Source organism: Durio zibethinus, unplaced genomic scaffold, assembly GCF_047325235.1.
Source record: "Durio zibethinus cultivar Kanyao isolate XHJ-2024 unplaced genomic scaffold, ASM4732523v1 HiC_scaffold_156, whole genome shotgun sequence".
Classification (NCBI taxonomy): domain Eukaryota; kingdom Viridiplantae; phylum Streptophyta; class Magnoliopsida; order Malvales; family Malvaceae; genus Durio; species Durio zibethinus.
In genome coordinates, this window is record NW_028322779.1 from 10,001 (window position 1) to 30,000 (window position 20,000).

The 20,000-nt window shown below is 30.7% G+C and overlaps 1 protein-coding gene across 1 annotated transcript; it reads right to left on the reverse strand.

The window, feature by feature from the left end:
- Nucleotides 1-7,722: 7,722 nt before the first annotated feature.
- LOC149509532 (NAD(P)H-quinone oxidoreductase subunit H, chloroplastic) lies at nt 7,723-12,389 on the reverse strand. The gene is made up of 2 exons (XM_089757702.1): nt 10,220-12,389; nt 7,723-9,099 (listed from the first exon to the last, which is right to left on the reverse strand). Exon 1 carries the CDS (start codon nt 11,953-11,955, stop codon nt 10,774-10,776), a length of 1,182 nt encoding a protein of 393 aa, XP_089613828.1. The 5' UTR covers nt 11,956-12,389; the 3' UTR covers nt 7,723-9,099; nt 10,220-10,773.
- Between the last annotated feature and the right edge of the window lie 7,611 nt (nt 12,390-20,000).

Sequence of the window (20,000 nt, forward strand, 5' to 3'; positions counted from 1 at the left end):
TACATGAAGGGGAAACTGCGCAGATTTAGCAACTGCGCCGGCAAATAATAAAGAGGCACATAAAGTAACAAATAAAAAATGAACCTCATTATTATAAATCACGTTATTAAATATTTCGAACAAATCTTGAAATTCGAAACTTCCCGTTATCCAATAAAAACCTAAGATTCCTAATAATAAACCAAAATCGCCTATCCGATTAGTTACAAACGCTTTTTGACAAGCGTTTGCCGCAACAGGTCGTGTGAACCAAAACCCTATTAATAGATAAGAACACATTCCAACCAATTCCCAAAAAATATAAATTTGTATCAAATTAGAACTAGTAACTAATCCCAACATTGAAGTATTGAATAAACTCATATAAGCAAAAAATCTCAAATATCCTTGATCATGAGACATATAATTGTCACTATAAATAAGAACAAAAATTCCAACAGTAGTGATTAATATTGACATAATAGAGGTAAGTGAATCAATAAAGTAGCCAAACTCGAAAGAAAAATCATTATTGATGGTCCAAGACCATCCATATTGATAGATAGAACTTCTATTTATTTGCTGAATAGACAGATCGACCGAAAAAATCATAACTATACTTAACAATAAAATATTGGGAAAAGCCCACATACGACGAAGATTTTTTGTTGCCGTCGGAAAAAGTAGGAGTCCCATTCCTATTAAAATAGGAATTGGAAGTGGCACAAAAGGTATGATCCATGAATATTGATATGTATGCTCCATAAAAACTTTTTTCTTATTCTTTCTTAATTAATCGTTTCTGATTCACCGGCTCTTATCTCTTTTGATGGAAAGGGAGCAATAATACAATCAAGATATTACAAAGTTAACTGGAATTTTCTATTATTAATCTTTTAATCTTTCTCAAATATTTCAAAAATATTCAAATTTCGAAGTTAGAAGTAATCAAATGATATCACCGAGTTACTAATGGAAAAAAAAAATATTCTTTTTTTTTTTCAAAATTATGTATCCTTTAACAGATTAATTACGAGTCTCATTCGAATTTGATTGAAAATGAAAATTGGGCATACTCTCTCTTCGAGCTTGACCAATTACCAATTAATAGAAAAAAATTCAAGTTTGTTTTTTATTAGGTAAATAAAATGGTTTTTTTTACATTTTTTTGTTTTGATGTATTTTTCGTGTATAAATGGAGATGTATAAATTATAAATGTAGGACGACAAAAAAAATAGGCAGAGATAGAGAAGGAAAGACTCTTTTTTACGTTTTTTTGATTTCATCAATTCAATTTATATATCATAATAGATCCTAATCTATCCTATAGATTTGAATGGAGATATAAAAAAGAAAGGTACCAATAAATTAAATACAAATTCTTCTTTTTTTCTGGATAGTGTATGGAATATAAATAAAAAAAGGTTATATCATATTTTTTTTTTTTTTTTTTTCTAGAATAGAAGCATTTTATGTTATTTTCCCATCTCTATTTAGTTCTTATGAAATTTATATAGTAGTATATAGATAATTATAATCTAGAAAATCTATTAATCTAGAAAATCTATAGGAATAGATAAATAATGACATAAAGACACCGATCATTTTGTTTTAAAAATAGATGTCTTTGACATCCAACTATAGCACTAAATAACCTTTTTTTTGAATGGCAGTTCCAAAAAAACGTACTTCTACATCAAAAAAGCGTATTCGAAAAAATGTTTGGAAAAAGAAAGGATATTGGGCGGCGTTGAAAGCTTTTTCATTATCGAGATCTATTTTTACGGGTAATTCAAAAAGTTTTTTTGTACGACAAATAATTTTTTTTTAATCTGAATTGGTTTAACTCGAATAAGATACAAAGGTTTTCTTTTTTGAATATCTTTTTTTTTTTCATTTCCGGGATGGGGATTCTCATTTTCCCCATCGCCCCATTTGGTATCTTAGTGTTATAATAATTTGTTATTTTTATAATATTCAATTTCAATTTATAATAATAAATAATTAAATAATTAAATAATAAAAATTTGTATATTTATACTATAGCTATATCGGAGCACATATATATAAGAGCTTTAACTGGGTTGTTGAAACTAATCCATTAAGTTTCAATTTTGTAACTTTATGAATCATTATTTCTCTGAATTACTATATATCCTTCCCTTGCTTTCAACCCAATTGAGAAAACTCCCTTTATAATTTAGTGGATATACAAATAATGTATCAATTTAAAATGATCTAAAAAAATTCTATGTTTGTATAGAGAAGATGAATCAAGACATATTTTTAGAATTCGAAATTCGAAATACTTTTTTGAAGTATGGTACAATTATGACAGGAATCGAAACGCTTTTTATATAACGTAACGTGTACAACCCAATATCTAGTTGGTTTGATAAATCCTTAAAACGCAAAATCCTAACGATTAATACAAAGCTATGCAAATTACATAAATCTTTTGAAATCATTGGATGTGGTGCTGAAATTGTGATCTCTAAAAATAATATTTTTTCATTCATTTATTCATTCAATTGATAAGCATTTTTTTTTTTATAGATTCATAAAAATCATATAAAAGAATGAGAGATGAATCATTAAAAAATTAAAATGATAAAGAACATTTTTTTGTTGAATTCTATCTATGAATTGAAGTTACAACTAGTTAGTTTAGTTACAATAGAGGAGTTCTCTTTTAGGAAAACACAAACTATAAAATCTCTGTTGAAATAATTAAATATTAAATTAAATATTAAATAAAAAAAAGGATAATTAAATAAAACGATAAATAATAAAGATTCTTTTTGAACCTTCAAATTGCTATTTAAACGAGTTTTTATTCATCAATTTAAATTAAATGCTTCTTTTACATTTTACATTGAATTGACCCCTTCACCTTCAATCTCGACGATTGAATAAAAAATGGCTTATTATGATTTCGAGCAAGCCGCTATGGTGAAATCGGTAGACACGCTGCTCTTAGGAAGCAGTGCTAGAGCATCTCGGTTCGAGTCCGAGTAGCGGCATAGTATCTTCTAAAAGAGATAGAATAAGTCCTATAATGAATTTAATTCCTGATTTCCATTCCATAAAATCTAGAAACCCTCGCTTTTTTCAGAATTCTTATGATTTTTTCAACTTTAGAGCATATATTAACTCATATATCCTTTTCGGTCGTTTCAATTGTAATTACAATTCATTTTTTAACCTTATTCTTATTAGTCGATGAAGTCGTAGGACTATATGATTCATCAGAAAAGGGCATGATAGTTACCTTTTTCTGTATAACAGGATTATTAGTCACTCGTTGGATTTATTCAGGACATTTCCCATTAAGTGATTTATATGAATCATTAATCTTTCTTTCATGGGGTTTCTCCCTTATTCATATGGTTTACTATTTTAAAAAGCGTAAAAATGATTTAAGCGCAATAACCGCACCAAGTGTTATTTTTACCCAAGGCTTTGCCACTTCGGGTCTTTTAACCAAAATGCATCAATCCGCAATATTAGCGCCTGCTCTCCAATCCCAGTGGTTAATGATGCACGTAAGTATGATGGTATTAGGCTATGCAGCTCTTTTATGTGGATCATTATTATCAGTAGCTCTTCTAGTCATTACATTTCGAAAAGCCATAAAAATTATTGGTAAAAACAATAATTTATTAAATCAGTCATTTTCGTTTGGCGAAATCCAATACATGAATGAAAGAAGCAATGTTTTATTAAACACTTATTTTCTTTCTTCTAAAAATTTTTACAGGTATCAATTGACTCAACAATTGGATCGTTGGAGTTATCGTATTATTAGTCTCGGGTTTATCTTTTTAACCATAGGAATTCTTTCGGGAGCCGTATGGGCTAATGAGGCGTGGGGATCATATTGGAATTGGGACCCAAAGGAAACTTGGGCATTTATTACTTGGACCGTATTCGCGATTTATTTACATACCCGAACAAATAAAAATTTGGAAGGTGTAAATTCCGCACTTGTGGCTTCTATGGGATTTCTTATAATTTGGATATGCTATTTTGGGGTCAATCTATTAGGAATAGGTTTACATAGTTATGGTTCATTTACATTAACATCTAATTGAATTGAATAAAAAGGCTAAGCCTAACAAATACTAAGATAGGACAGCGTATATATAAGAAAACTTATTGTAAGCTGTCAAGAACCTTTTGAATCACTCCACTACTTGATTCAAAAGGTTCTAACAAAAGCCAAAGATGTCTGATTAAAATTCAATTTAATTCTTTTACCTTTTTTTACTTAACTTAAACTTAAGAGAAGAAAAAAGACTTCTTTCTTTTTTTTTTCACTGTACAACGAACAATTTTAAAAATCATAGGATTACTTTTTGATTTTTTGTTTTATTCATCAAAACTATCTATAAAAATAATTATATAGAATAGTTTCGACCTTCTCACCTGATAATGAGAGGACAAAATCCGGATAAATACCAATACCTATTACTGGTAGAAAGATAGAGATCGAAACAAATAACTCTCGTGGTCCAGAATCAAAAAAATAAGAACTTTGAGCATTAAATAGCTTGTATCCATAGAACATTTGACGTGACATAGATAATGAATAAATAGGAGTTAATATCATTCCAATTGACATTACGAAAGTAATTAGTATTTTTGGCATTAAAAAATATTTTTGGCTGGTAATTATTCCAAAAAAGACTATCAACTCTGCAACAAAACCACTCATGCCCGGTAATGCAAGAGAAGCCATCGATAAGATACTGAACATCGTAAATATTTTTGGAATCGGAATAGCCATTCCACCCATTTCGTCGAGATAAAAAAGACGCATTCTATCATAACTCGTTCCTGCCAAGAAAAAAAGTGCAGCACCGATAAATCCATGAGATATTATTTGTAAAATAGCTCCGTTGAGTCCCGTATCAGTTATAGAGCCAATTCCTATAATTATGAAACCCATATGAGATACGGAGGAATAGGCTATTCTTTTTTTTAAATTCCGTTGACCAAGAGATGTTGAAGCTGCATAAATTATTTGCATTGTACCCACTATTATCAACCAGGGAGAAAATATGGAATGAGCGTGGGGTAATAATTCCATATTGATGCGAACTAATCCATACGCTCCCATTTTTAATAAAATTCCGGCTAGAAGCATACAAGTACTGTAATGTGCCTCCCCATGGGTGTCTGGTAACCACGTATGTAAGGGTATAATCGGCGATTTGACAGCAAAAGCAATAAGAAATCCAATATAGAATATGATTTCCAGTGCGACAGGATACGATTGATTAGCTAATGTTTCAAAATTTAATGTTGGTTCATTAGAACCGTATAAACCGATACCCAAAACTCCTATTAATAAAAAAATGGAACCCCCCGCAGTGTACAAAATAAATTTTGTAGCCGAGTACAGACGTTTCTTTCCCCCCCACATGGATAGAAGTAGATAAACGGGAATTAATTCGAACTCCCACATGATGAAAAAAAGTAAAAGGTCTCGAGAAGAAAATGATCCTATTTGACCACTGTACATTGCTAGCATCAAGAAATGGAATAATCGCGAATCTCGAGTAACTGGCCAAGCCGCCAAAGTAGCTAAAGTAGTGATAAATCCTGTCAGTAAAATGGGCCCTATAGAAAGTCCATCTATTCCCAATCTCCAGTAAAAATCAAAAAAATTTATCCATTTATAATCTTCCTCCAGCTGGATTAATGGATCGTCCAATCGGAAATGATAACAAAATGCATAGGTTGTTAGAAGGAGTTCAAATATGCATATACACATAGTATACCACTTAATTAGCTTATTTCCTCTATGAGGAAGAAAGAAAATTAAAGAACCTGCAGATATTGGTAAAACTACAATTATTGTTAACCAAGGAAAATAATTCGTGGTAAAGACAAGATGCACTTGGACCAGAAAAACCCGTGCTCAAAAAAGATTTTTTTTGAGCACGGGTTTTTTCAGTAAAAAAAAAATAAAATGGATTCAAAATGTATTCAAGTGGGGTTTTCGGGAACGTATCAATAAGCTAGACCCATACTTCGAGTTGTTTCATGCCATAAATAAACTCGAACGCTCAAGAAATCTGTTGGACAAGCGGATTCACATCTCTTACAACCAACACAGTCTTCTGTTCTTGGAGCGGAAGCAATTTGCTTAGCTTTACATCCATCCCAAGGTATCATTTCTAACACATCGGTGGGGCAGGCTCGGACACATTGAGTACACCCTATACATGTATCATAAATTTTTACTGAATGTGACATGGGATCTATAATTTTTTGAACATCATAAAATTTCAATCTAGTAAACTTGTAAATGAATCATTATAGTTAAACACCAGATGAATCAACGATTTACCAGAAATTTTCTAATCAATTTCCTTCGGGATCAACTCATAAGAAAGGACCAAGATACTTTGATTTCTTACGTTTTCGAAAACATGATGTAGATTCCAACATATTGGACATGCTAATTCAAATTGGTGAATCTTATAATTTAATATTATTAATATTACTTATTCAACAAAGTTGATTGATTGATACGCGTTGATTTTCTGTTACGATAAATTGAGGAAACAATAGCTGATCCAATAGCTGCTTCAGCGGCTGCAATAGCTATAACAAAAATTGATAAAATATTTCCTTTTAATTGCCGACTATCAAAAAAATCAGAAAATGTTACAAAATTTATATTAACCGCATTCAGTATAAGTTCAAGACACATAAGGGCCCGAACCATATTTCGACTCGTGATCAATCCATAAATACCGATAGAAAATAAATAGGCACTCAAAACAAGTATATGTTCGAGCATCATTGACCAACTCCTTATCAATTTCGATTCATTTTAATATGAACAATAATTCAACGGATTTGATTGACTAGAATAGAATATAACAAAAAGAATATATTGGAAATATCTCGAATAAACGAATTTCTATTTTATATTTTATACACGAACAAGAATTCAAGGAAAATAGATGCGATAAGACAGAAAAAAGTTTAATTTGGATTGCTTGCTATTCCTAGTTAGAAAGATTTATTACTGACGAGCCACAGCAATTGCACCTATCAAAGCAACTAAAAGAATTAGTGAAATGAATTCAAATGGAAGAAAAAAATCTGTTGCTAAATGAATTCCAATTTGTTGACTATTACTTATCAAATCTTGTTCTATAATTTGGTTTGATCTTGTAGTCCAAATAATCCCGTACCATGATGTATCTAATATAGTAGTAATTAGCGAAACAAGAATACTTGTACAAATCAACGAAGTAAGGCCATTCCCAATGGTCCACAGATTAAAATTTTTATAATATTCTGAACCATTCATGAACATCACAGCAAATAGGATTAAAACATTTATGGCTCCCACATAAATAAGAAGCTGGGCAGCAGCTACAAAATGAGAATTTGAGAGAATATAGAATAAGGATATACAAACAAGAACCAATCCCAATGAAAAGGCAGAAAAAATTGGATTGGTAAGTAATACCACTCCCAGGCCCCCTAATATAAGACCCGATCCCAGAAAAACTAAAAGAAAATCGTGTATTGGTCCAGGCAAATCCATTATATGTAAAATAAGAGATAAATAAATCGAAATGCTTTTCATGATCTTATTGACCCGACCAGGAATTTTTTTTTTATGATACGTTCCTAATTGAATAAAATCCTAATCTATTAGGTGTGAATTGATCTAAGTACAATTATTGTTTCGTTTTTAATTCTTTTTTTTTGTTCGGTTCGAAAGGGTATTTTGTTTTTTGAAACTATATATTTCGAAATAATTACGAATATATTAATAGATTTTCAAGAAAAATGAATTCGAAATTCTTATCAACCAGTTAATTTGTAATTGAATTTTTATTTATTGACCAAACAAAGAGTAAAGGCCTCATTCTTTTAAGTCAAACCAAATATTCTTTTAACTTAAACCAAAACGGAACCTTAAAAGAATTGGAAATTTCTCTTTAATAGAATAGGAGGTTTACTTACTCAGTTTTTCTTTGAGGCGAATTCAAAATTGTTCGAATTGTATAATCGTCAATTACTGACATTGGTAAACGGCCCAAAGCAATTTGATTATAATTCAATTCGTGACGGTCGTAAGTAGAAAGTTCATATTCTTCAGTCATTGATAAACAATTTGTTGGACAATACTCAACGCAGTTACCACAAAATATACAAATTCCGAAATCAATACTGTAATTAAGCAATCGTTTTTTTCTAATATCCGTTTCAAATTTCCAATCAACAACAGGCAGATCTATAGGGCATACACGAACACATACTTCACAAGCAATGCATTTATCAAATTCAAAATGGATTCGCCCACGGAAACGCTCTGATGCGATTAATTTTTCATAAGGGTATTGAATAGTTACAGGTAAACGATTTGCGTGGGATAAGGTAATCATGAAACCTTGACCAATGTACCTTGCTGCTCGGACTGTTTGGTGGCCATAATTCATGAACCCAGTTACCATAGGGAACATATCGTGAATATCTATGAATAATTTTATGTTTGTTTCTTTCTCTTGTTTGAACCAAGTCATGAATCTCGTATTCTTTTTTTCTTTACAGTGAAAGAAGTTGGAAAGAAGTTGTTAATAATAGATTACCGAGAGAAATGGGTAAAAGAAATTTCCATCCAAGATTTAATAATTGGTCCATTCTTAACCTAGGTAAAGTCCATCTTGTTGCGATAGAAATAAACAAAAACAAATAAGTTTTAGCTAATGTAATAAAGATACCAATTGTCGTTCCAAAGATTCCATTCATTTTATTTATTTCAAATAGCTCAGGGACGAATACGTACGGAATGGAAATATTCCAACCCCCCAAGTAAAGAACTGTTACAAATAAGGAAGAAAGTAATAGATTTAGATAGGAAGCAACATAAAATAAACCAAATTTGATACCCGAATATTCGGTTTGATACCCTGCTACTAATTCTTCCTCGGCTTCTGGTAAATCAAAAGGTAATCTCTCACATTCTGCTAGAGAAGAAATTAGAAAAACGATAAACCCTATTGGCTGACGCCACAAATTCCATCCCCAAACCCCATATTTTGATTGCGCCTCAACTATATCAACTGTACTTGAGCTGTTAGATAATTATAGTCGATGATAACATCACTGTTCCCATCGCTAGTCCAAAACCGTACATGAGGTTTTCAACTCATACGGCTCCTCGTGGGTCACAAATAAATTTAAGGACCGAATCAGTATTATTTCTCTTCGTATGGTTGTAGAATAGATAGAGAAAAAATGGATTGGAAGGTCCAAAATTATACCAATGGAATTCTGTCTGCTATATTATGAAGAATAAAAAAAGTGCTTCTGAATTGATCTCGCCCGTTACTAATTTCAATTTTTATTTGTTGAGTAATAACTTAAGCCTTCAATAAAATACTTCTTGTAGAAATATCAATAGATATTTCAACCCATTGTTTTCGATTACGAAAAAAATTAAATATTACATTAGCTCATAAATCATGACACAGATTATATCTCTCTATATATATGAAAGAAAGAATAAAAAAAAAAAAAATATTTATTTTTTATTCTTTCTTTTTCGTTCCTATTCTTCTTTCTGATCTGAGAAAATTACGAATGGGGGCTTAAACTAAAAAATAGTAAAGGATTATTTCGTTCCTGATAGTCATTACTTTAATCGGTGGATAGGAGCATACTCTGGACCGGAATCGTGGGTAGTACTGCCTACTCATTTCTACTAATTTAAAGCCCCAATTAGTATTCTTTTTATGTTATCCAGAAATATCCTTTTTATATAATTTACATAATCTCCATTACTAATCCTTTGTGTATTTTGGTGTTCCTAACCATCCACTCATTTTTTTGTTCAATCCCCCGTTTGGTTTGGCAATACATGTATGGGAATCTATACAAAGGATAGCCAAAACTCTATACGGTTGATCTTTTGAGCCCGCTTCAAGCTAGATTGACTAATCAACCCGTCTTGGGGTAAAGACTTCTTCCACTTATGTTTTCTTCCACTTAACTCTTGTACATAGGAAATGAGATTAAATTTTTTTTTGTTTAATTTACTGCGAATTTATAAGCTGCTTTCTTTCACTCATATATAACTATCTAATTTAGTTTATCAACCTGAAGGATAATAAAATAACGAAGATATCTATTCAATCCATTCAGCTTATTTTATAGAACGAAAGGAATAGGGAAAAGAAAAGTTTATATTTCAACGAATCGCACGTAGAGATATTGATAAAACACATAGAGTTAATGGTATTTCATAACTAATCGATTGAGCAGCAGCTCGCAGACCACCTAAAAAGGAATATTTATTATTTGATCCGTATCCTGACATAAGAAGTCCAACAGGAGCAATACTTGAAATGGCAATCCATAAAAAAATACCGATATTGAGATCGGCTAAAATAAGGCGAGAGCTAAAAGGAATTACTGAAAAACTTAGTAAAATGGATATGACTGCTATAGACGGTCCAATACGGAATAAACGAGTATTTCCTCTAGATGGAAGAATATTCTCTTTGAAAAGCAGTTTTGTTCCATCTGCTAGAGCTTGAAGAATTCCCAAAGGGCCGGCGTATTCAGGCCCAATACGTTGTTGTATTCCTGCAGATATTTCTCTTTCTAACCATACAATTACTAGTACACCTATTGTGATTCCCAATACAAGAGTCAAAATAGGGACAAACATCCATATGATCCCATAGACCTCTTTTAAGGATTCCAATCTGTAAAAGGAATTGATATCTTCTACTTCTGTTGTATAAATTATCATTTCAACGATCAACTTCTCCCATAATGATATCTATGCTACCTAGTATCGTCATAATATCAGCCAATTTCATTCTTTTAACTAACTGAGGAAGAATTTGCAAATTGATAAAACCCGGCGGGCGAATTTTCCATCTCCAAGGAAAACCACTTTGATCTCCTATCAGAAAAATTCCTAATTCTCCCTTTGGGGCTTCCATTCTCGCATAAAGTTCTTGTCTCGGTAATTCAAATGTAGGAGAAGGTTTTTTACTAATGAATCGATATTCAAAATCATTCCATTCTGGATCCCTTTCTCGATCAAAACATCGGATTTCTAAATTCTCATAGGGACCCCCCGGAATTCCTTCCAGGGCCTGTTGAATTATTTTTATGGATTCCGTCATTTCACTGATTCGGACTAAATAACGAGCTAATGAATCTCCTTCTTTTTGCCACTGGATTTCCCAATCAAATTCGTCGTAACACTCATAATGATCAACTTTACGAAGATCCCATTTGATTCCAGAGGCTCGTAGCATTGGGCCGGATAGACCCCAATTTATTGCTTCTTCTCCACCAATAACCCCTACCCCTTCAACTCGTTCTAAAAAAATAGGATTTCGCGTAATAAGTTTTTGATATTCAACAATTCCTGTTAAAAAATAATCACAGAAATCCAAACATTTATCTATCCAGCCATAGGGTAGATCGGCCGCTACTCCTCCGATACGAAAATAATTATGCATCATTCTCATACCGGTGGCAGCTTCGAATAGATCATATACTAATTCTCTTTCTCTGAAAATATAGAAAAAGGGGGTCTGTGCACCAATATCGGCCATAAAAGGTCCAAGCCATAATAGATGAGAAGCTATACGACTCAACTCCAACATAATTACTCTGATATAGCTGGCTCTTTTAGGGACTTGAATATTGCCCAATTGTTCTGGTCCATTTACGGTTATTGCTTCCGTGAACATAGTGGCTAAATAATCCCAACGTGTTACATAAGGCAAATATTGTATAATTGTTCGGTTTTCCGCAATTTTTTCCATTCCTCTGTGTAAATAACCTAATATTGGTTCACAGTCAACAACATCTTCACCATCTAGAGTAACGATGAGACGAAGAACACCGTGCATTGATGGGTGGTGAGGTCCCATATTGACTATCATAAGGTCTTTTTCTGTAGCTGATAGATTCATAAGTTTTTCCTCGATTCATTCTTACATGAATTGTTGAAAACGAAAAGAAGTACATCAAAATGAAAAATATAATAAATCGACTAATTCAATCAAATTAACGATTTTTTGATTCCCGAATATCCAACTCACTAATTAATTCTTTATAACGTATGTTATTTTTCTTTGATAAATAAGACAGAAGCCGTTGACGTTTTCCTAGAATTTTACGTAGACCTCTCTGAGATAAATAGTCTTTTTTGTGCAATTCCAAATGTGAAGTAAGTCTTCGTATCTTATTGGTGAAACTGACTATTTGAAATTCAACGGACCCCTTGTTTTCTTCTTTTTTTTCTTGAAAAATAACTGAGATGAATGAATTTTTTACCATAAAACAAAAATTTCTCTCCCCCTTTTTTTGAATGTGAATTTTACTGATCAGTAATAATAATAATACCATTCATTTTAATATGCACAATGATTTTAAGTTCGTTATGAACTTTATAATTTTTTCAAATAAAATTAATCAATCCGGTTTTCAATCATAATATATGGAAAAATGTACCATTGACGAATTTTCAAACGCGGATACATATGTATCCTTACCATACTGAAACGACTGCCATTATTACTATTAAACCAATAGCGATTCATACAAGCTAAATCTTCTAATCGATAATTGGGCCAAAGAAAGAACTTTAATTTAATTAGTTTCTTTTTATCACTATCAAGATGTTTGTTTTTATTCAAAACTTGACCACAGTTTTTTACATTATTTAAAAATACTGGATTTCTATGCATACCATTTTTATCCCTTGAATTGACAAGAAATTCGAATTCGCAATTCTCTCCGGTGGTTAGGGGATAAAATATTTTCAGGAATAAACAAATCATAATGATTTTTGTCTTTATTTTCAGTCATTTTTTGATGTCTTGCAATGGATTCATCAAAATTATTTTTTTCAATATAGTTTTTTTTTTTGCGTCTTTTTTTTTTTTTGCGTCTTTGATTAATTTCATGTTTATTTTTATGAACCAATGAAATACTTATAGTTTGATATAGAATAAATTGTCCATCAATTTCTACATACCGGCGAATTGGTTCGATAATCAATACTCCTTTTTTGAGTAGGTATTGATAAGTTAAAAGTAACTTATCCGCCGAATCCATCAAAATATCCAGATTCGTTCCTCCTCTTCTAACAGAGTATAGAAAAGTTTCATTCATATTTATCAGGCCAAGAATGAAAGAATATGCTTTGATATTTTTGATTATTTTTTCATCGAAAGAATCAGCATCCCATCCGAATTGAAAATACAAATACTTTTGTAGGAATAAACGAGCTTCTCTCTTGCTCTCGTCTTCCTTTCTATGTTTTTTTGATTTACCAGAATCTTCTTCAACATCTTTTTCTTGATTGTCTGATTTACCTTTTTCTTGATCTGATTTACCTTTTTCTTGATTGGATGATTTACCTTTTTCTTGATTGGATGATTTACCTTTTTCTTGATTGTATGATTTACCTTTTTCTTGATTGGATGATTTACCATAATCTTCTTCAACATCTTTTTCTTGATTGTATGATTTACCTTTTTCTTGATTGGATGATTTACCATAATCTTCTTCAACATCTTTTTCTTGATTGTATGATTTACCTTTTTCTTCATTGTATGATTTACCATAATCTTCTTCAACATCTTTTTCTTGATTGTATGATTTACCTTTTTCTTCATTGTATGATTTACCATAATCTTCTTCAACATCTTTTTCTTGATTGTATGATTTACCTTTTTCTTGATTGGATGATTTACCTTTTTCTTGATTGGATGATTTACCATAATCTTCTTCAACATCTTTTTCTTGATTGTATGATTTACCTTTTTCTTGATTGGATGATTTACCTTTTTCTTGATTGGATGATTTACCATAATCTTCTTCAACATCTTTTTCTTGATTTGAGAGAACGGATCTAAATTTTCTTTTTTTTTTTGCATCTGATACAAGATCCTCTTTTTTTCCATTAAAATTAAAATTGAAAAGAAGTAGTTTTATTGGTATGATCCATGGTTCAACCTTATATGCATTATATAGTAGCACAAATTCTGGGAAGAACCAAAGTTCCAGATTCGATATTTGATAATTATTAAAATTATTAATCACAGTCTTAATATTTTTCTTACTCTTGGTACTGGTTTTCTTACTCTTGGTACTGGTCTTCTTACTCTTGGTACTGGTATCGACCCAGGACTCAATATCGGTCTTATTTCTAAGACAAAAATTAAGAATTCTCCAATTAAAAAATTTTCTATGCGAAAATTTCCCCGTTTTCCCCGTTTTCCCCGTTAGATAATTATGGATAGGAATATCCCCCAATATATCAAAAAATTTTCGTTTATCCATGTTGTAATTATAAGGAATCTCTTCCCTCTTATTTACTTGTAATGGTGATCCATAAGTATATGAGTCCCTCATATCTTGATATATAATAAATATATATGATAATAAATTATATCTATAGTGTTTTTTAAAATTATCTTTTTTATATTTTTGTTCTTGATTCCGTTTTTGTTCTTGATTCAGTTTATATTCTTGATTCAGTAATGAATTCGCTTGAAAATCATTTTTTTTTTCGTAATGTATTAATCTTTCTTTTTCATCTGAATCCCATTTTGTTAAATCTTTATTTTGAGCCATATAGTGTTGATTGACTCTATTTCGCCATTGTTCTGGTACTAATCTAAGCCATATACTCTGAACTAAATCGTATTGATAATCGTATTGATAATGACTCCTTAACCAGTTTTTCCATTCCTTTATTCCAGAGATTTTTTGTCTTAACCCATAATGATGTTTTAATTGGGAATGAGATATTCCTTGTTCTTCAAAATAATCTTTTATTTCATTTTTAAGAAAAAGAGATGTTCCGTGATATTGAAGGATAGGTTTGAATTTAATAACTTGGGTTTGTGATAATTTGTAAAATACATATGCTTGTGAGAGGGAGGATAAGTCACAAAAAGCTTTTGCATTTTGATTTCTAATATTCGAAAGTGAGTTTTTTATATTTTTTATAGTTGAAATAAAATGAATTGTATTTTTATTTGGTTTATTAATTCTTTCTTGATTTGCTTCATTATTGTAAATGAATTTATCAATCATTTTTTTTGTTGATTCAAGAAAAAGTTGTGGATTGGGTCTTGGAATATTAATGATATATTTAATGATATATAGAAAAATATCTATGTATATCTTTTGAATAAAAAGTTTTATAAATAAATAGAATTTACGGATTAATCGAATATTTCTTCTTTTTAATATTTTCCAAAATTTTTTTGATGATTCTAATTTCTTGTCTTTTATAATTTTTTCTATTTGATTTTTGATTGTGTTTGTTCTCTCAGTCAGATCTTTTATCTTTTTTTCTGTTAATGAATAATTTGTCCGCTCCATAGATTGAATTTGAAGGGATGATTCGTCAATCATCTTATTACTGATTATCGAATCTTTTTTAGTTTCGCCCAAATCTTTTTTAGTTTCGCCCAATTCTTCTCTCAACTCCAAAACTGGATTTCTTTTTGAAAGTTTTTTTATTATTCCCTTTACAAATGGAATTTTTGTTTCTCCTGAGACTTTTCGAAACAATTTTTTTCCTTTTTTAAAAATTTTCCATTTTTCACTTTTTTTTTCTAGTTCGTTAAAAATAGGCTGAAAAAACGAAGGCCGTCTTCGAGGAGGACCGCAAGGTAAGTCACTTTCCAGTCCACAAGCTGTTAAAAAGCAAAAATCATTCTTTTTAACTTTCTTTTTTTTCATTGGATCTTTATGCTTTTTTTTCATTGGATCTTTATGCTTTTTTTTCATTGGATCTTTATGAGAGGGTTTCAGTTTAGATCCGCGCCAAGGTTTCAGGCGAAAAGGATATAGGATCTTGATCTGGATACCTTCTGATAACCAATTTTTTGGAAAGTCTTTTGTGGAGAATTGAAGACCATTATAAGTGCATTTAACATGTATTTCTCGCTTCCAACCCTTGAAATCCGTGGACCACTCAGGAATTTGAAATAATAATATACGGACAATGTTTTTAGCTATTATCAATGAAGGTAATAGAATATATTTTCTAAAAATCGATTGGGCTATTAACATGATGCCCCTTGGTCCTTGACCAAAAAAGACGATATCCCAAAATTCTGCTGCGTCCAGCAGGAAGTCATCTGCCTCTGACTCTTGTCTTCTTTTTTCTTTCTCTTTTTTGTCTCCTTTTTGTATCTCTTCTATGCTTTCTCTTCTTTTTTCTTCCTCTTTGTCTCTTTCTTGTATCTTTTCTATGCTTTCTCTTATCTCTTCGTCTTCTTCTCTTATGTCCTCCTCATTTTCTGTATAATCAGAAATTTGTGATTCTTTGTTTTTCCATATCCAATTTCGAGATATTAGTTTTATCAGCCAAGAAATATCAGAATACAAAGATCTGAACACTCTGAAGAAGAGGCTGTCTACTCTGTCAAAAAAAAGTGGGGAATGCACATTTGATTGAAACAGTTCCCCATTAATTATTTTACGTCTTTGGGCACGCACGGCACCTTTTATTATGTCTCGACGAAAATTCGGTTCTGGCGAATATTCCATCAAAGATAGGTCGTTTTCTATATCGTTTGGTAGAAAAAAATCATCCTTTAACTCCTCCTTAGAAAAAACTATTGCGTACCGGAAGATTCTTGAACGAATTGCATAATCTGTTATCATGTGTTCCTCGCCTCCTCTATGGTGTTGTTCGAAAATGTCGAGTAGTTTGTATGACCATCGAGGAACTTCTTTACTTATTTCTTTTATTCCATTACTTATTTCTTTTATTCCATTAGATTTTTTTATAATTGTTTGATTGTCGGGATTAGTTATAACTATATTGCATAAAAATTTCAAAATTTTGACTCGATCCTCGGAATCGATATTTCCCTGTTCATCTTCTGTTTCTGTCAATAAAGAAAGTTCTTTTTCTGTTGATAATGATTTGAGTGTATCTATTGTCTGTTCATCTTCTGTTTCTGTCAATAAAGAAAGTTCTTTTTCTGTTGATAATGATTTGAGTGTATCTATTGTCTGTTCATCTTCTGTTTCTGTCAATAAAGAAAGTTCTTTTTCTGTTGATAATGATTTGAGTGTATCTATTGTCTGTTCATCTTCTGTTTCTGTCAATAAAGAAAGTTCTTTTTCTGTTGATAATGATTTGAGTGTATCTATTGTCTGTTCATCTTCTGTTTCTGTCAATAAAGAAAGTTCTTTTTCTGTTGATAATGATTTGAGTGTATCTATTGTCTGTTCATCTTCTGTTTCTGTCAATAAAGAAAGTTCTTTTTCTGTTGATAATGATTTGAGTGTATCTATTGTCTGTTCAAATTCGTAATAATCAGTAGCAAGAAGTATAACATGAATCTTATTTATCCAAAACGGATCCGTGTTTGTTTTTTCACTTAAAGGTGAAAACAATTTTTTGATTCTTCCGCGGTAGGGTCCCTGCAAGAAAGGATCATATATTTTAGGCAAGTATTTTATTTTAGTTTCATTATTAGTTTCATTATTAGTTTCATTATTAGTTTCATTATTTCTTTTAGTTTCATTATTTCTTTTAGTTTCATTATTTCTTTTAGTTTCATTATTAGTTTCATTATTAGTTTCATTATTAGTTTCATTATTTCTTTTAATTTCATTATTTCTTTTAGTTTCATTATTAGTTTCATTATTAGTTTCATTATTAGTTTCATTATTAGTTTCATTATTAGTTTCAGTAGTAGTTTCTTCATTATTAGTTTCATTATTAGTTTCATTATTAGTTTCATTATTAGTTTCTTCATTAGTTTCATAATTAGAAAATCGAGTCCTTTTTTCAAGTATGCCCAGATCAAAAGATTCCTTATATAAATATTCCTTATCTAAATATTCGACTCTCTTTATAAACTCCTTACTTAAATTTATTCTTTTTAGTTCATTGATAAAACTCCAATCAGTATACGATTCGTCAGAAAACAATTCTTCTGGTGTGAAAAAATCTATTTGTTTTTGTACCATTTCTCCAAAAGCTGCTAAACTAGGTGGATATGTAAAAGAGATTTTTTCTTTTCCATCACTTCGACATGTATAAAAAAAATATTGTGACATTTCATTTTTTAGAGCATTGTCAAACCGATTATTTTTTATATATCGCCAAGGTCGATTCCGTTGTTTATAATCAAAAATAAGCGTCACAAGAGGTTTTTCAAACCATAATAATTTTTTATATTCTTTTTTTTCTGATATTATTTCTAACTTCGAATTTTCCTGATTCCCATCCAGATAAGAAGTTTCATAAACTGGGCTATTTTTATAGTCGGTCTCTTTCGAAAAAGGGTAATAAGAAAGATTTTCTTTGGTGGATACCTGTTCCTCCCCCCCTTTGGAAATAGTTTCTATTTCTATGTTTGTTTCTTCCTCCCTTTCCTCCAATTCCTTCAATTCCTCCAATTCCTGCCCTTTTCTTCGGCTTTGATGAATTCCTGTCAGTTTCTTAGTCAGCATGTGTGACGGTTTTCTACCTATAGAGTAAAGACAGGTAATAAAAAAGAGAAGAGTAAAGATTCGAGGAATAGACTTTGTAAGTTCGAATATAAGATGCCTATTAGATCGAATAACTATATAATACCTAAGAAAAGTCCTTTTTTGTATCCAGGCTAATACCACTCCAACCCATTTCATTAATAAAATTTTTTGTATCCAGACTAATACCAATCCAACCCATTTCATTAATAAAATATGACCAATTAAAAAACCAACAAAACTACTTATTACAAATAACATATTGGTGTTGTATCGAAACATATAAATGTTGACTAATCTGGCTAACATTGGACTTGGTAAAATGAAATGGTTGACTAATTGAAAAATTAAATTATGCAGGAATACACATTGAATCCTAAGATTACGCATTGAATTTCCGGCAGTCTCTCCTGCATAATAATCAAAAAAATCAAAATAGTCTTTGTCATTGTTCCAGAAGTAATAAAACCAAAGATACGGTAGAACTAGGACATTTAGTAGATGAGGTCTAATCAATGCTAAATGCAGAGGCTCATAGTAGATCGATATGAACAGCATGAGCTGTCCCATAAGAAAGCCAGTTGTTGCTGCTGCCCTCTTCTCGTTTCCTTCTTCTCCTTGTTCCATAACCCAAGTTTGTACAAGGAGGAGATAAGAGGGACCTAGGGATAATGTGGTCAGAAATCCATAATAGAGTCCGACCACAAGGACTGACAGGACTGAATTGATTATCCTCATGAATAAGGATATTAGATTACTCGGTATAAACGATTTGAAAATCATAAGAAACCCCCTAATTTTTTTTTTTTTGTTTTTTTTTTTTCTGGATTATTCATTATTATATGATATTATTCTCATCTGATTATTCATTTTGTCAATATAGTTTTTTTTTTTTTGCGTCTTTGATTAATTTGATGTTTATTTTTATGAACCAATGAAATACTTATAGTTTGATATAGAATAAATTGTCCATCAATTTCTACATACCGGCGAATCGGTTCGATAATCAATACTCCTTATTATATGATATTATTATATATATGATTATTCATTTTGTCAATATAGTTTTTTTTTTTGCGTCTTTGATTAATTTCATGTTTATTTTTATGAACCAATGAAATACTTATAGTTTGATATAGAATAAATTGTCCATCAATTTCTACATACCGGCGAATCGGTTCGATAATCAATACTCCTTATTATATGATATTATTATATATATGATTATTCATTTTGTCAATATAGTTTTTTTTTTTGCGTCTTTGATTAATTTCATGTTTATTTTTATGAACCAATGAAATACTTATAGTTTGATATAGAATAAATTGTCCATCAATTTCTACATACCGGCGAATCGGTTCGATAATCAATACTCCTTATTATATGATATTATTATATATATGATTATTCATTTTGTCAATATAGTTTTTTTTTTTTGCGTCTTTGATTAATTTCATGTTTATTTTTATGAACCAATGAAATACTTATAGTTTGATATAGA

Coding starts and splice junctions, on each gene's coding strand:
- LOC149509532 (XM_089757702.1), bottom strand. CDS start 11,955: ATGAATCTATCAGCTACAGAAAAAGACCTTATGATAGTCAATATGGGA.